This window comes from the organism of the source record quoted next, unplaced genomic scaffold (genome assembly GCF_019419815.1).
Source record: "Pyrus x bretschneideri cultivar Hongxiangsu unplaced genomic scaffold, Pyrus_bretschneideri_v1 Contig59, whole genome shotgun sequence".
Taxonomy (NCBI): domain Eukaryota; kingdom Viridiplantae; phylum Streptophyta; class Magnoliopsida; order Rosales; family Rosaceae; genus Pyrus; species Pyrus x bretschneideri.
The window spans coordinates 554217-572165 of NW_025999797.1; the positions used below are offsets into that span (position 1 = coordinate 554217).

Below are 17949 nucleotides of genomic sequence, written 5' to 3' on the forward strand. Positions count from 1 at the left end.
TGATTCTTGTGGTGGTTGATAGGCTCTTAAAGTATGGCCACTTCCTTCCCCTCAAACACCCTTACACAGCTGCCTCGGTTGTTGCCACTTTCATTAAGGAGGTTTTCAAACTCCACAGCATGCCCAAGTCGATCGTGTCCAACCGTGACCCAATTTTCACCAGCAACTTTTGGCAAGAGTTTTTTAAACTTCAAGGTAGTAGCCTTTGCACTAGTTTAGCTTATCACCCCCAAACGGAAGTCCTTAATCGAACCTTGGAACATTACCTTAGATGCTTCTCAACAGATAAACCCACCAAATGGTCTTCCCTCATTCCTTGGGCTAAATGGTGGTATAACACAAGCTTTCACTCTGCTATTAAAATGCCTTCGTACCAGGCCACTTATGGCAGTGAACCACCAACCATTCGCATGTATATGCCCGGTTCCACAGTAGTCCACTCAGTTAATACTGCACTCCAGGAGCGGGACAAGTTATTAAGCCTTCTGTGCACCAATCTTCAACTTGCCCAGAACAGAATGAAACATGTCTATGATGCTAAACGGACTGAGCGAGAGTTTATCGTCGGTTATTAGGTTTATTTGAAGCTTCAGCCATATCGCCAGCACTTGGTGGCAACTCGAACGCCAAACAAGCTCTCACCTAAGTTTTATGGGTCATTCCAGATCACAAAGCGCATCGACTCGGTCACATGCCAACTCTGCTTTCCAGACTCCAAAATCCACCTAGTGTTCCATGTCTCTCTCCTCAAACCAAAACTCAGCAGTGTTTCTCCCCCTCTCTCTGAATTGCCTCCTATTGACTCAATGGCACCCAGAAGCAGTGCTGGACCGTGGCATGTTCAAGAAGAAAAATAGAGTTGTGACAAAATGGTTGATCAAGTGGGCTGGCCTACCCACCGAAGACGCCACTTGGGAGGTAGTGGATGACATCTTGGCCCGTTACCTGAATTTCACGGCCTGAGGACAAGCCTGTTCTTAAGGGGGATGAGTTGTTAAGCCCACCTACTTGAGCCCGAGCCCAACACTTATTCTTCTATAGTCAGGTTGTAACAGCCCCATCCTTAGGCCCACATCCACATAGCTAGGGTTACCTGTATGAGGAATATATATATATCTCTACTAATTAATGAAACCCTCTTTGTCAACCAAAAGAGGGTGAAAAGACAAATTATTCTTCTATCATAAAAAACTGTTGGACAATAATGTAATTTCACTGGTCCAAATTTTACTATATTTTATTGAAACCCCACCTATAGGTGATGTTAAAATACTTTTAATATTTAAAAATAAAAAAAAAGACATAAACAAAAACCTTCCACTCTCCTCACGTTCTCTCTCTCTCTCTCCCTCTCTCTTTCTCATTTGAAAAAAAAAAAACATGTTCATACACACAAAGTGTGTAGGCAAATTTTAGTATGTATTTAAAAAAAAAAACATGGTTCTCTCGCTCTTCCTTTTCTGGACTCTTTTTTACCTTATTTTCCATCGACTTCTCTATTTCTATCTCGCAACCGCTACAACATCGATTCACCCTCCATTTCTCCCGCTTAGCAAAAGAAAATCAAGGGCGTTCACCAGCGTGGGTTCCGTCGGATTCCATAGACAAGGACTTGGTGACCTGGTATGATTTTGGGGATTTTGTTTATAGCTTTGGATTCCCCATCATGGTGTTTAATTTTGTTTTATTTTTGGCTTTAGGAAATCATGGTTCTTCGGATTTGGGGCTTTAGTTTGCAGCCTTCAAATCTCTGTCTATTTAAGGTGAGTGATTTCAAGATTTTAGAGTTTTGTTTGGTCTTCTCCGCTCAATCTCTATGGTCATATGTTGTTTCAGAAATTTGGAATGTTTGAATTTCTTTCTGGGTTTATATGGTTCTGCCTCTGATTGAATTTGTTTTTTGCTTCATAAAATCATCTAGGTTTTATTGATTTGATTGTATTTTGTAAAATTAGGGAGTTTCGCTTTTTTTTTTTTTTTTTGGGTGTTAATCAAATTTGGTAAATACGAAATATTGGACAGTTGATTGTGGTTGGTGGGTTGATCTGGGTTTTGTTTTACTTATTTAGATTTGAAATGCTAGGGTTTGTGGTCAATAATCCTTAAAATTATCAGAAACCCAGAAAATATAAGGTGGTTTTGGAGTTTGTGGACATTTATATATATGTGGAAATTCGAAGTGGTTGGTTTATTTTATTTTACTTGAATTATTGTTTCTGAAGGGGGTAGGAAGAATTGGAGAAAATGATGAGGGAGAAGATCAAGATCAGGAAGATTGACTACTTGCCAGCAAGGCAGGTGACCTTCTCAAAGAGGAGAAGATGGGATTTGAAGAAAGCTGGAGAGCTGTCGATTCTGTGTGAATCTGAAGCTGTTGTTATCATCTTTTCCCAAACTGGCAAGCTCTTTGATTTCTCAAGCTCCAGGTACCAACCCTGTACAACATCCCACTGCCTTATAAATTGTTTCGAATTTTCCAATTTGTTTTTGCAATTTTTCAATCCAGTGTTGGACTTTGAGACATAACTTTTGGAATTGCTTTTTAGGTATGGATTTTATGGGAGGCGTCTAGAAAGTTCAACTTTGATCTTCATGTTTAAGAGTCGAAAGCATAGGATGCTAAGTATCGACTTGAAACAGTTGCCTTGCAGGCTCAAAAGGTCGTATACTTTATGCTGATATGCTTCCTACAATCTTCGGTCTAGACTATGAGTATGGTGTCATTTTGCAATTGGCTTCTTTGTCTTTGATTGCAGATGAACGACATTGTTACTGAACAATGGATTCAAATTCAGCGACTTGAGCAGGCTTTTCATATTACTCAAGTAAGCATTTGTACTTGAGACTGGCATTTATTCATGTGTAACGTCAGAGAAGCATTTGGAAACTCTTCCATCCAAATTTTTGAGACATTCCCATACCTAGAGGAGTTGCACATCGACTATTGTAACGATTTGGAGAAATTGCCTACCAAGCTATGTGATCTTATCCGCCTAAAAGTTCTCAGCATCACCAACTGTCATAAGCTATCTGTCTTGCCTGAAGACATCGGAAAGCTGGAGAATTTGGAAGTGTTGAGGCTAAGGTCCTGCGCAGACTTGAAAAAGCTTCCAGGCTCGATTGAGAAACTCAATAAGTTGTGCTTTCTTACATATATAATTGTTCCCGCATTAAGGATTTGCCCGAAAGCATTGGTAATATGAATGGTTTAAGAAAAATCAACATGGCACAATGTTCAAGATTGAATGAGCTGCCTGTGTCAGTGTATGATCTTGATCAGCAATTAGAGAAAGTGACATGTGACGAAGGCGCAAGAAATTTGTGGGAATCTGTCTTATCAAATCTCGACAAAATAACGGTGGCTAAAGAAGAATTCAACCTGAATTGGCTCCACAGACCTCAGAATTGAGAGCTCTCTTTCCACAATAAGTATTGGAGCAAATGTCCTGTGTGTGATTTGTATGGTTTATTCTTCCCTGTTTCTCATTTGGTGTTTGTATGAGATATTGCATCATTCCACTGTCTTGGATTTCCCTAAGTTTCTTCTCCATATACTGTTGAAATGGTACTAGGCCATGATCTTTTTGTTTAATTTCTTGAAGGTTTTAGCTTTCAAGAATTGGGGATTTGAAGAATAAGAAATGCAGAGAGGCAGAAGTGAGAGAGTAATTTTTTTTCATTGTAATTCATACATCCAAAACCCTAGCATATAGAAGGCTTGGAGTGGTCCTATTTTTCAGGGATCAATCTCAGTCCTCTAGAGCATCAGGAGTTGTGATCCTTTCACTTGGGAATGGATCTAGCAACACAATACATTCAAGGGATGAGAACAAAAACAGCTGTTCATCTTTCTTGAAATTGTAACTCTACTAGCCGTTGGATATTTAAACATAACGGCTAATATTAAAAATAGAAACTTCCATCATCTTCGTTTTCTTCAAGTTCATCTGCAGGATTTGTCATCCGTAGGTTGATTTCAAGTCTATGAGAAGCTTAATTCTCAACAGCCTCTCCTAAGTTGCTCACTGGCTTCACTCCAAGCTTGTGCCTCAAGTAATTGAATCTTTCTCTAGGCAGTGCCGTAGTAAAAATATTTGCGAGTTGTTACTCACTTCTACGAAACTTCACATCAATCACCCCTTCTTGTAATGTTTCTCTTATGAAGTGAAACTTCCTATTTATGTGTCTAGTTTTCTAGTTGAAGACAAGGTTCTTCACCATAGAAATTGTACACATGTTATCACAAAATAAAGGTGTTGCATCAGTTTGCATTTCCCCAAAATCATCAGGAACAAATCTCAGCCAAATTGATTGAGCAGTTGCTTCTATTGCTAACACATAATCAGCTTCAGCAATTGATAGAGCAATTGTGTTTTGCTTCACAGAGGCCCATGAAAACACTCCACTCCCAAAGCTAAATGCATATCCATAGGTGCTTTTGCTATCAACTTCACTTCTTGCCCAATCAGCATAACAGAAGCCAACAAGAATTGTTGTCTTGTCTTTCACATATTCAATTCCATAATTTATTGTACCCTGCACATATCTCAAGATTCTCTTTGCTACTCCAAAATGCTTCTTTGTAGGACATTTCATAAACCTTGATAGTAGACTAGCAGCATACATCAAATCTGGTCTAGTTGCTATCAAATACAACAAGCTATCTACAATCTTTCTATACATGTTTTCATCTACCAACTCACTTCCATCCACATTCTTGAGTTTTTCTCCTATAGGTAATGGAATTGACACAAGCTTGCAGTCTTCAAGACCAAATTTCACCAGGAGTGACTTTGTGTACTCACTTTGATGAATGAATACACCCTTATCAATTTTTAGTATTCCCATTCCCAAGAAATGGTGAAGTAGCCCCAAATCAGACATCTCATATCTCAGCATCATTTCTCTTTTGAACTCACTGAGTAATCTCTCACTACTTCCAGTGTATACAATATCATCAATATACAATGACACAATGAGCAATCCTCATTCTTCATCAGATCTTGTATATAGTGTAGCCTCACTAGTGCTTCTCTTGAACTTACAATTAATCAAGTAAGTATCAATCTCACTATATTAGGCTCTGTGAGCCTATTTTAAACCATATAATGTTTTCCTTAGCATGTAAATCTTATGGCTAGCATTCTTTAATTCAAAGCCTTTAGGTTGCTCAGTGTACACTTCTTCAAGCACTCCATTTAGGAATGCTGATTTGACATCTAACTGAAATAGCTTTTACCATTTTTGTGCTGCAAGGGCAATGAGAGTTCGAATTGTGTCTAACTTTTGCCACTGGGGCAAAGGCTTCATTATAGTCACTACCAGGCTTTTAAGCATAACCTTTTGCAACAAGTCTAGCCTTGTGCCTTTAGACAGTTCCATCCAAATTCAACTTGGTTTTAAACACCCATTTAACTTCTATGATAGCCTTATCAGTAAGTCTATCTATTAGCTGCCATGTGTCATTTTTCTCAATCATTTCAATCTCAGCATTCATAGCCTCTTGCCAAGCTTGATCATGTGCTGCTTCTTAATAGTTTTCTGGTTCAACAACGCACATGTGACATCTTGCATATATTTCATCCAAGCTTTTCATCTTCACATGTGTTGAACTAGGAGTTGAATTTCGACTTTGAGTTTCACTCTTGAATTTTCACCTTGAGTTTCACTCATGCTAGTGGATGAACTGGCATAACTTAAAATTCGTTAGGGACTCTAAGTAGTTTCAACTTGAGTTTCATAATTTGAATTTTCCTACATATCAGTACCATACACATCATCTCCCAAGATAAAAGGTATTGAGAGTATTTCAACTTGCTTGCATTCCCAATTCCAAGACCGATCTTCATTGAACACCACACTTCTGAAGAGGATAATTTTCTTGGATTGAAAGTCATAAACTCTATAGCCTTTCTCATAGCAGTCATATCACATGAAAATGTCGTTGCTTGCCTTTTCATCAAATTTATGCCTTAGTTGTGAAGGAATATATGTGTAACATATGCAACCAAACACTTTCAAATGCTTTATGCTAGGTTTTCTACATGTGAAAGCTTCAAATGGGGTTTTGTCTTTCGCTGCAGTTGGAAGACATCTATTCTGCAAATACATTGCAGTCCTAACTGCTTCAGCCCAAAATCTCATAAGAATGTTCTTCTCATCCATCATTGATCTTGCAATTTCTCCAATGGTTATATTTCTTCTCTTAACAACTCCATTCTACTGAGGTGAGTAGGCAAAAGTTAATTGCCTCTCCATTCCTATGTTAGAACAAAAATCCTAAAAACTCATGAGAAATGTATTCACCTCCTCTGTCGCTTCATAAATTTCTTTAGATTGAACCCACTTTGCAACTCCACAAATGCTTTAAATTTTTTAGACATATTGAACACTTCAGACTTGTTTCTAAGAAAATACACCCTACACATTCTTGAAAAATCATTAATGACTGTGATGAAGTACCTGTTGCCACCAATAGATTCATTCTGCATTGGTCTACACACATCTGTGTACATAAGCTCTAGTGGATGACTTGTTCTTCATGCTTTCTCTTTATCAAATGGTTCTCTATGCATTTTTCTAGAAACATAGATTTCACATACTTCTTTCATTTCAGTATAGTTCAGGTAGACCAAGCAACATTCCCTCTCTTTGCATCCTTTTTTAGATTACCAAAGCTCAAGTTACCAAGCCTTTTATGTCATATCCATATTCTTCTTCAATTGATGCTTTTCTTGCCACTGAAGTTATGGATTCTAGAAACAATGGAAAACATCTAGTTCCTGGCATAATTACCTTGGCTACCACATTCTCAAGGTTGCAGTCATCAAAGATTACCACCAAACAATACATAGTAACCATGTTCCATCATTTAACCAACACTCAATAATTCATCTAGCCCTTGAACCAACATAACTTCATTTATGAATCTTTTCCTATGCTTTGTATCCACTACTAGTGTTCCCCTCTATGTTGCTTGTACCAAATCAGCAATTCCCATTTTAACTTTGCAAGTAACTGATCTATCAAGATTCAACAATAAGGGACTCTTGAGATGTCATGTAGTTGCTACAAGCACTGTCAACAAACAACACTGACCTATCTTGAGTGATTAAGGCTGAGTGACAAGCATAAAACATTGTACCTGTGATTACATCTTCCTCATTTGCATAGTTAGCAACTTGCTTGTTATTGTCATAGTCCTTTGCAATATGCCCAAATCTATTACACTTACCACATATTGGTTTACCCTTGTACCTGCATATGGCAAAGTGACATTTGTCACAAATTTGACACTGTGGTTTTATTGTTCCTTGACTGCTACTACCCTGCTTGTTTTGAAATGTGATGTTATTGTTCTAATTTCCACTGCTTTGGTTGTTCCAACCAGAGTTACCACTACTATTCCAGTTGATGCTTGGTGACTAGCTCTTCTTTTTCCTTTTTTGTTGCCATTTTTGCTTATGTTTGCCCTGTGCACTTTATAACCTCCACTAGCATTGTTGTTGTTATTTCCTCCAATTTTCAAACTACTAAATGCTCTCTCAGTCCTAGAGAACTTGTCTCTTTCATCATGTAAATCCTCTATTGTGTCATAAACTTTGACAGAGGCCAGCACTTCCTTAATTCTTATAACATCAAGGTCTATAGTCTCCTCTATTATAGACACTATAGATTTGTATCTTCTACTTAGACTCATCAAAAACTTCTACACAATTCTTTTCTCATGCACATCTTCTCCTAGTGATTTTAGGTTATTCACTATTTCAAAAACCTAGCCAATTAGTCATCTAAAATTTCACTATCTTGCATTATCAAGTATTCAAACTCATCTCCAATGGCTTGAAGTTTAATAGCTCTTACCTTTTTGTCTCCTCTGAACTCCTTCCTCAGAATTTCCCAAGCTTCTTTTGCTGTCTTCTCATTCCTAATATGAGGAAACAACTCATAAGAAATTGCCACTTCAATGAGACATTGACCTTGGCATTTTTTATTTTATCTTCCTTTGAGATGGCTGGTGCCTCCACTGGGATTTGAACAGTTTCATCTTCATCATCTTCTGAGGTTTCATTGCCACGAACAAGTTGTGCATGAGCGCAAAGCTTGACCACATCCCATAAATCATGTGCTATGAAAATGGTTTCCATTTTAACAGCCATGAAATTGTAGTTGGTGCCATGAAACTGTGGATTTCTTAAATCTCCACCTGATGAACTCAATCCAACCATTTCCTTTAATGCAAGAAGTAAGAACCACAATAAAGGAACCACCTTTAAGGGTTTTTTGGGTTTCCTTCGACGATGGATTTCACTCACAGTATCACGCCCTTCTTCGGAATCAGACCTACAGCTCTGATGCCATGTTGAAATGGTACCAGGCCATGATCTTTTTGTTTAATTTCTTAAAGGTTTTAGCTTTCAAGAACTAGGGATTCGAAGAATAAGAAATGTAGAGAGGTAGAAGTGAGAGAGTAATTTTTTTTCATTGTAATTCATACATCCAAAACCCTAGCATATATAAGGCTTGGAGAGATCCTATTTTTCAGGATCAATCTCAGCCCTCTAGAGCATTAGGAGCTATGATCCTTCCACTTGGGAATGGATCCAGCAACACAGTACATTCAAGGGATAAGAACAATCACAGCTGTTCATCTTTCCCGAAATAGTAACTTTACTAGCCGTTGGACATTTAAATATAACGGCTAATACTAAAAATAGAAACTTCCATCATCTTTGATTTCTTCAAGTTCATTTGTAGGATTTTTCATCTGCAGGTTGATTTCAAGTTTGTGAGAAGCATAATTCTCAACATATATTGATTAAGATTTGATGAATATTTGATTTTTTTTTTTCTTCTTCTTCGGAGACGAGAAAAACCCTCTAATGCCTGCCTTTTTTCATCATTTCCCTTTTTTCCCCTCCATGTTTCTCACATCTTTTAACCATTTATATCTACTGGCTAATGGGTGTGGTCTCTCTATCGCTTTGTCGATGAGAGCCTTTATATTTGTGGTCACTATGCCGATGTAGCAGATATGACCTACTACTTGATGAGAGCCTTCGTATTTGTGGTTGCTCTACCAATGTAGTAGATATAGCCTTCTCCTCAACCTCACATGTAAACTAGCGGTTATGTCAGGTATAAAGGTTGTGGTTTTTTGTGTCGTTCTGCTAGTCCGAAAGAGGAATAAGAAATACTCAAAACCCAAATTGAGGACAAAAAACTCGTCCACAAGTGGTCCAGAATTTGTATGGGGGCATACTATACAATGTGTATAAAGGTTGAATTATTTGAATCCCTTAGAAAACAAATGGAAAGTTATATAAACTAGGAAACCAAATCGGCAAGAAGGCGAGGGAATTCTCGTGTTCGGCAATGATTATAAAAACAATGGTCCAGTGCAAAAAACTACAGGATTAATTCAAAACCGACAAGTAAATAAAGGTAAAAAGAGGTTTAAGAACAAAAATGGAGGGTGTGGATTACCATGTGTCTGATAGAATATCCACCACTTACCCCTCTCATCATCAGATTAACAATTAAAATCAAATTTAATCCACAATAGACAACTAGGTTTGTAAAATATATGACATAGACAAACAGACAGACTCCAGCCTCTAGGAGAGTGTATAAGATGATATAGCATTGTTGACCTTAAAAACTACTTAGCCTATGTGGCACACAAGCTGAATAGCTAATAAGCTAATTACGTCATTCGGTTGAATGCAGAGGGTGTTAACTCGTCGGCCAAACTTGGCCAGGGAGTGAATGAATGTTGATGTGGCGTTGGGCGCATTAATGACTTCTGAATCTTGCTACTGTAGCCAAAGAAGGAACACATTTCAGCCTTCGGGTTCTAGAGCCTGAAGACAAGGTTGCTAGTTCTGCGAAGTTCAATATCAAATTCGATTTTCAGTGTGCTGAATGTCGTAACCTAGTAACACCTCACTTTGCTGAGAAAACTAATAAGATGACCTCTTCCAACAAGGACTCAAGGAATCCTCGCTGACTGAGACTTAGATAGATAACTAGTTGTATTGAAGTAGTGTTGTTTATCCAAACTGAAGGTGCTCCTCGGTCGGCTGATTCTATAGCTCTAGTGCTGTTTATCCAAACTGAAGATGTTGTCGGTTGCCAACACAGTGTTGTTTATCCAAACTGAAGGTATATTGGCTATAAAATAAAAATCTCAAGACGTTTGAGAGTTTTCACGTAGAGTGAGAATTTGTGCAAGGTAATTTCATGTGTTGATTTAGAGAAGGCTTAAGTCATGCATGTCCCTCTCTTTTTATAGTAGCAATTCCCCATGGCCGAAATAGAATTCTACTCGAAGTTTAATTCCTTGATCAAATCCATATGGGCTTCAACCAGTCCTGAGTCGTGCAAGATTATGAACCTAGCTTTATTATCACCCAAATTCAACCCCTGATTTTCGGTATCTTTTCCTATTTGGAACATAACTGGTGTCTAAGGATTTTTGTTCTTGTCCATCAAATTAGCAAGGAAATTCTTCAAGAACCACGAGTGGTTCTTTATCTTAGAAATGGTAATTCTCTGTTACATGAATGCACATCCGTAAGTACCCGCACAATAAAACAACAACAAATAAAGGACAAGAAAGAAGCTAGCTTTTTATGTTCTCGACAAATAGAATCCTCCAAAAGCAACAACTTTCAAGATGTAACAAGTCCATTTATTCCTCCAGTTCTAGCATTAAGTGCTCAATAATGGGAAACTGTTGAAAGCTTCCATGAAAAACACAAGGTTCTAAAAGATGCTAGGCGCTAGTCGGGCAGCAAGCTGGGGCATAGCGCCTAGGCAGCTAGGCGGGGCTTAGGTAGGCGCCTAGGCGGATTTAGGTAAATCTATTATATTTTGTGTAAATAAGTGTCTGTTTATACTTAAAATATATATAATTTCATTATAAACTACAAAATAAAATGACATATATATTAGGAAGTATTGGAACATAATGAAAACATGGGGAACATGCATATAATGTGTATCATTTAAGTATTCAACAAGTCTCTTACAATTTATTGAACAAAATAAAGTGCAAAATGAAAGTTATATATTTTCTGTTTAAGTGAGTTGCAACCTAAGCGAGTGCCTAGGCAGGTCTGGGCAGGCTAGGCGGGTGCCTAGGCGGTCTAAGTGGGCGCCTCAGTAGGTCTAGGCGCCCTTTCTTAATTTTCAAACGCCTAGTCATTAATTGAGGCGATGACCAACTGCCTAGCGCTGCCTAGGATTTTTAGAACAGTGGAAAAACATAAGGGTTCAAAAACACCCATGAATAAAAGCAGTGAAGTGACAAGAATATATATTATATTTTTCGGTTCGGTACAATAGTGTGCCATTACCAATTGGCACTAAAAATTTGGCACAAAATCAGTATGGTATTGTTGCCAATTCAGTTGGCATGGTAATTTGGCAAAAAAATCTACTCCTAATTTTATGTACTTGTATTAGCATTGAGCCTTTAACTATAAGATATATGGTTAAGACCATTTATCTTGTTTTTGTTTAGATGTTGTTTGGACCCAAAATGATGTTTTTGGGGCGAGCCCATTATCACTCTCGATCCAATAAGAAAGGCATCAGAATCTCAAAATATTCTCACCAAGGGCTTGGCCTAGTGGGATTCGACCGAATCCTATTAGAAAATGGTTTCATCTGGATAAGGGTGAGTGGCCGAATCCTAGTAAAATAAGGAATGCTCAAAAGCCAGTTATGTTCTAAATAGGAAAAGATATTGAAAATCAGGGGTTGAATATGGATGATAATAAAGCTAGGTTCAGAATCTTGAATGACTCAGGACTAGTTGAAGCCCATTCGGATTTGATCAAGGAATTAAAGTCCAAGCAGAATTCTATTTCGGCAATGGGGTATTGCAACTATAAAAAGAGAGGGACATGCATCATTCAAGCCATCTCCAAATCAACACACAAAGTTGTTTTGCACAAATTCTCGTTCTACACGAAACCTCTCAAACATCTTAAGATTTTTATTTTCCCTTTTTGCCGCCAACATACATTCAATTTGGATAAACAACATTGTGTTGGCAACTGGCAACATCTTCAGTTTAGATAAACAACACCAGAGTCGTAGAATCAGCTAATCGAGAAGCACCTTTAGTATGGATAAACAGCCCTGCATTGACATTGACTAGTTATCTATCCAAGTTTCGGTTAGCGAGGATTCCTTGAGTCATCGTTGGAAAAGTTCATCTCATTAGTCTTCTCGGCGAAGTGAGGTGTTACCAAGTTACGACCTTCGGCACACTGAAGTCGAATTTGATATTGAACTTCGTAGAACTAGCAACCTTGTCTTCAAGCTCTAGAACCCAAAGGCCGAGACGTGCTCATTTCTCGGCCGCAATCACAAGATTCATAAGTCATCAGCGCGACCAGCGCCACATGAACATTCCTTCACTACTCGGCCGACGAGTTGGCACGTCCCATATTCAACCGAATGACATAATTAGCTTATTAGCTATTCAGCCTGCGCACCACGTAGGCTAAGTATTTTTTAGGATCAACGGATGCTCAAAATGATACAAGGTGGCTCTTGCAATCAAATTGTTGTTGAGTCAATGATCTTTATTTTGGTTGGTTAGGTTAATTAGGTCAACTTTTTTAGGAGATCAATGGATTTTTTTCATTGAAACATTCATGGTTGCAGTGATCCTGCTAAGTTTCGTGGATCTTCAACGCACTTAATTAAAACTATATCCAACCCTTAGGGCTAAAATTCAAATTAAGAAAAAAAAAAAAAAAGAGTTGCTCAAATTTAAGCCATTGAAACGGCTCGGATCACGAGATTACATTGTGGAGCGGACTCAAACAAATCAATGCTTGAGCGCTCTTATATATATATATATATATATATAAATTATTGATAGGATAATAGAGATGACTATTATGGGATTCTTTGGTTCATTCCACAAAACAAAAAGGCATGAAATGCTTTCCAGCAGTCTACTATATCCACACAAAGCATACGCCATACATTGGAGATCTTAGGCCAACATCAATCCCTTTTAGTTAGCTGCTCCTGCTCTTGGTCTGATTATATATGTGAGAGCTGGACAACTGCAGACTGTGGTGCCAATGTGCCCAAAATGAGGGTATTAGGGGTTCGAGAGAAACGAACAATACTTACATTTAGACCTGGCATTCGTGTCGTATTTTTCGTGTTCGTGTAGTTTTCCTGACATACCCGATACTTAACGGGTCATATCATGTAACATCCGTTAAAGTAAACGGATATTATGACCCGACCCGAAATCAACCCTGTTAATATTATCAGGTAATATTGACTCAACTAGTTACCTGTTAAAGAAAATATATTCTAAATCAATTAATAATGAAAATGAAAATCATAAATGTGATTAAATCATATGGCTCTTGTTTAAGTAAGGTTTTAAATAGTTTTTTAATTAACATAGAAGTGTGAAAAATATATAAAAACTATATATAAACACTCGTAATGAAAAATTTTACAACTTTTGTGAAAGGCTCAACTCCGAAATTTGCTACTATAATCACATAAACTATAGATCTATATTTAACCGTTGATTGTCGTTTACATTTAAATATGCTCCATTCTTCTCACCAAATTTTATTTTTTCAGTTTATTTTTATTTTTTAAACATGATTTTTTAAAGAATGCAGGAAGATAAATGGTTTAGATCGTTGGTAGTACATTCAGAATTTTACTATTAGTGAAAATATTGCTTGAAGTTTATAATGTCTTTAGAAACTTTATAACTTCAACTTATACTTCAGTTAACCGTAAATATCAAAATGTGAAATCAACGATCCATACCGTTAATTTTTTCTACATCCGCTAAAAGACTTTGCAAAAAAGAAAACTAAAAAATGAAATTCGGTGAGTAGAATAAAGCATAAATGACAATTGACTGTTGAATTTAAATCTCAGGTTTATGGATTATGGTGTCAAATTTCGGAGTTGGCCCCTTTATGAAAGTTGCAAAGTTTGTCATTACGAATCATTGTATATATATTTTTTTTTTTTTTTACATTTTTCACACTTCTACAATAATTGTTATTAATTTTGCACTCAAATAAAAAAACACTATTCATGAGATTTAGAGGGTTTTAAAAATCTAAACAACCATGTAACCATCGTCTAAGCGTAAAAGATGCAATCGTGAGCGTGCTTTCACATTTTTCAGACTTGTACATTAATGATTATGAATTTTATTTATTTTGAACTCCCCTAAAAATACTATTCATGAAGGTTTGTAAGGTTTTAAAAATTCAAACGACGATGTATCATCCTCAAAGCATAGATGATGAGATCATGAGCGTTGCATATTTTTTTCACATTTTGGCTATTGTAAATTAATTATTATAATTTTTTAATGTGTTTGATATTTTTAAATTACTTGATGTTTTTATTTTTAATGTGTTTTATAATTTTTTTTAATCTCACTTTTTGCCTGTAATATACTATAAAAATAAATAAATAAATAAAACTTAAATTTTTTAAATTTATATAGAATAATAATACAATAATACATATTTAAAATACAATATAAACATATACACAATGGCTATTGCATTTTGTAGTAAGTATTTTAGTAGTTTAAAAAATTAAAATCATCAAAATAATTTTTTTTTTGAATGTGTGGAAACGGGTTAACCATGTGTCGCCCTCATGTAAAATTATTAAGGACCCGTTATTATAAGGTTCTTATTGTGTGTACTCGATAACAATCCTATTAGTTATCGTGTTGACCCGAAATTTATTATTTTCGTATCTTTTACGTGTCGTGTTAACAGTTATTTGAACCATCTCTTTAATAAATGTAGAGTTTAACACCGTATGTGGATTCTATCTCTATTAAATAGATGGTACAAATGATGGCAGAACCAAATAATAAAAATAACATTTTTGGAATCTAATTGGATAAGAAGATAAAATTTCAACCTACACGCGTAAACGCGTATAGTAGTCAACTTAGTGGCCGAAAAAAGCGTAATCCTGATTGGAAGCGAAGATAAAATTTCAAACCGAACCCCATAATTTAAAAATAAAAAAAAATCCTGGGGTTAGGGTTGGTTAACTTTTCGAAGAGATCAAAGGTTTTTAATTCAATTTTCAATGGCGTGGGAGCTCAACTAGCTGGACAGTTCGAGCGACCTTCTGAGAGCTCACCTAGTGAATGTCCACCGACCTTACCTGGGTTAATTGTATTGAATCAGATATAAATAGATGCCAGCGAAAGTGAACCAGCAAAGAGACAATAAACACATCGTATTTTTTTCTCATTCGAAGAAGCAGCAGCAGGGCCGACCCAGGCCCAGTCCGAGCTGGGCAACCGTCGGGTTCAAAAAAATTAGAAATGTTAAAATTAGAGAGTTTTAACAAAAAAATTCTTGGTAATGTTCACTTATAATAAAAATAATATTTTTATTTTAAAAAGTCACTTCTGGTACTATTCACTTGCATTACATTTTTGTCATTTTGATTAAAACTCAAAGTTTTCAATCTTTTTTCATTAATTTTCCTTTAAAATTATTGAAGTGGTATATTTATATATGTTTTTATAAGAGCATAGATTTTTTTAATTTGGTTAAATGACAAAGAAATTGAAGTAGAACTGGTGGGTTTTGTTGTTTGAAATTAATGAGGAGGCATTAGGTTCAAAACTTCATTTGTGTTGATTTACTTTCCAATTTTTATAAAAAAATTTCATAAAAGTATAAATTTATAAAATTTGGCTAAATGATTAAAATGTTTGTCTACAAGTGGTGGTTTATTTTGTTAAAATTAACAAAAAGTTCTTGGGTTAGAAACACTACGAGTGTTTTTAAATTTCTAACTTTTACAAATTCTTTTCATAAGAGTTTAAATTTATAAAATTTGGTTAAATGATCAAAAAGGTTAATCAAAAGCAATGGTTTTTGTTTTTTTAAATTAATGAAGGGCCAGAGTTCGAAATGGTATGTGCATGTTTATTCTTTTGAATTTTTACTCATCATCTATCCAGTAGCGAAACCACGTGAGGGCGAAGAGTGGCAACCGCCACTCCCCTCGCCAGAAAATAGGACTGGAACTCTAGATCGACCCCTCCCCTCGCCGGAAAACCCACTGGTTCAGGGGTTCAGCCTTCCCTGTCTGTCGTCCGGGGATCTGCAGAAATTTCTTTTTGAAACGGCGCCATTTCGTATGTTCGGAAGTAAAAAAAAAAAAAAAATATATATATATACACACACACACGAGGAGGGGGGGACCGCCTGTCCCCTTTTTGCTCTCAATCAATTCCTCCCAGAGTCTCAGTGTCGTGTGACCGTGTCCCTAGGCCTGGCAATTTCTGACACGACCCGATAACCCGACACGACACGACACGAAATTAACAGGTGTTTGAGTCGACACGATAACGAATCGGGTCGTTATCGGGTAACCCGATAAGCACCTGTTAAGATAACGGGTTGGTTCGGGTATACACGTGGGTAACACGATACACGATAAGCAGAATATTATTTTTATAATTTTATAACCCTAAAAAAATACTATAATAATTATATACATTAATTTTACAATTTTATACCCCTAAAAATTATAATAAATATATATATATTAAATTAACTATAAAATTTATAATAATTATATATACTATAATAATTATACCCCCAAAATATTAAGTCTATCTATAATAATTATATATATATATATATATTAAATTTTATAAAAACTATAATAATTATTAATTAATAATTTAATATGCATGATGCATTGCATGATTTTGCATCCATTGAAATTTGATGTGATTTCTTTCCATTCAAATTTCAATAATCAATTTCTTGCCATTGCCAACTTGCCGCCCTTTTTGAAAAAAAAATGGAGGGAAAATGAAAATGTTAAGAAAAGTTGAAAATGAAACAAAAAAATGAGGGAATTAGGGAAAGATGTTGGAGGGAAAAGTGAAAATGATAAGAAAAAATTGAAAAGGAAACAAAAAAGAGAGGGAAAAATGAAAATTAATAGAAGTGGTGAGAAATTTTTTTTTTTTTTTTTAAGTTATTAACTTTTTATCACACACATGACTGTCATGACATATCTCACTATTTTTGTAATGACACACGTGACACGTGATGTATGTACTATTCCGTGTACCAGTCAATTATAATTTATACGTACAAAATAAATAGATTTAAATCTACTTAATAAATATATATACACACACACACACACACGGAACTTGATTGATGGCATACGAATTCTCCAAAACTAATTTCAACGATCCAAACCGTCAAAATTGTTTGTATATGCTTGGAGATCACATCAGCAAAAAATCACAAAAAAAAAACATTCAGAGATCAAGTAACGGGACAAAGCTTTTCAACGGTTGTAAACGAAAAATCACGATTTAACGGTTATTTTAACTTCGATTTTGATGATTTTTTATAACTACACTCCTTGACCCTATATGAATACAATGAATGAATTCGATCTTCAATTTAAAATATTTACACAAGTGGATACCACAAAATCTTATGTTATACTTAATAAAAGTATAAATAAACTCTAAGTGTTAGTCAATCTATCGTTTTACGAATTCTCCAAAACTAATTTCAACGATCCAAACCATCAAAATTGTTTGTATATGCTTGGAGATCACATCAGCAAAAAATCACAAAAAAAAAACATTCAGAGATCAAGTAACGGGACAAAGCTTTTCAACGGTTATAAACGAAAAATCACGATTTAACGGTTATTTTAACTCCGATTTTGATGATTTTTTATAACTACACTCCTTGACCCTATATGAATACAATGAATGAATTCGATCTTCGATTTAAAATATTTACACAAGTGGATACCACAAAATCTTATGTTATACTTAATGAAAGTATAAATAAACTCTAAGTGTTAGTCAATCTATCGTTTTACGAATTCTCCAAAACTAATTTCAACGAT

General features: G+C 35.8%; 1 protein-coding gene and 1 long non-coding RNA gene across 3 annotated transcripts; one reads left to right on the top strand and one right to left on the bottom strand.

Annotated features, from left to right (window-relative positions):
- Nucleotides 1-1435: 1435 nt before the first annotated feature.
- LOC125471175 lies at nucleotides 1436-3679 on the top strand. Of its 2 annotated transcripts, XR_007253453.1 has the most exons (5): nucleotides 1436-1623; nucleotides 1701-1763; nucleotides 2223-2426; nucleotides 2547-2660; nucleotides 2757-3679. It is a non-coding gene; the product is annotated as an uncharacterized LOC125471175 (long non-coding RNA). The 2 variants fall into 2 exon arrangements; XR_007253452.1 differs by having other exon boundaries at nucleotides 1438-1623; nucleotides 2547-3679.
- A 515-nt stretch (nucleotides 3680-4194) lies between these two features.
- Nucleotides 4195-4902, bottom strand: LOC108867896 (secreted RxLR effector protein 161-like). The gene has a single exon (XM_018649702.2). It carries the CDS (start codon nucleotides 4900-4902, stop codon nucleotides 4195-4197), a length of 708 nt encoding a protein of 235 aa, XP_018505218.2.
- Nucleotides 4903-17949: the final 13047 nt, after the last annotated feature.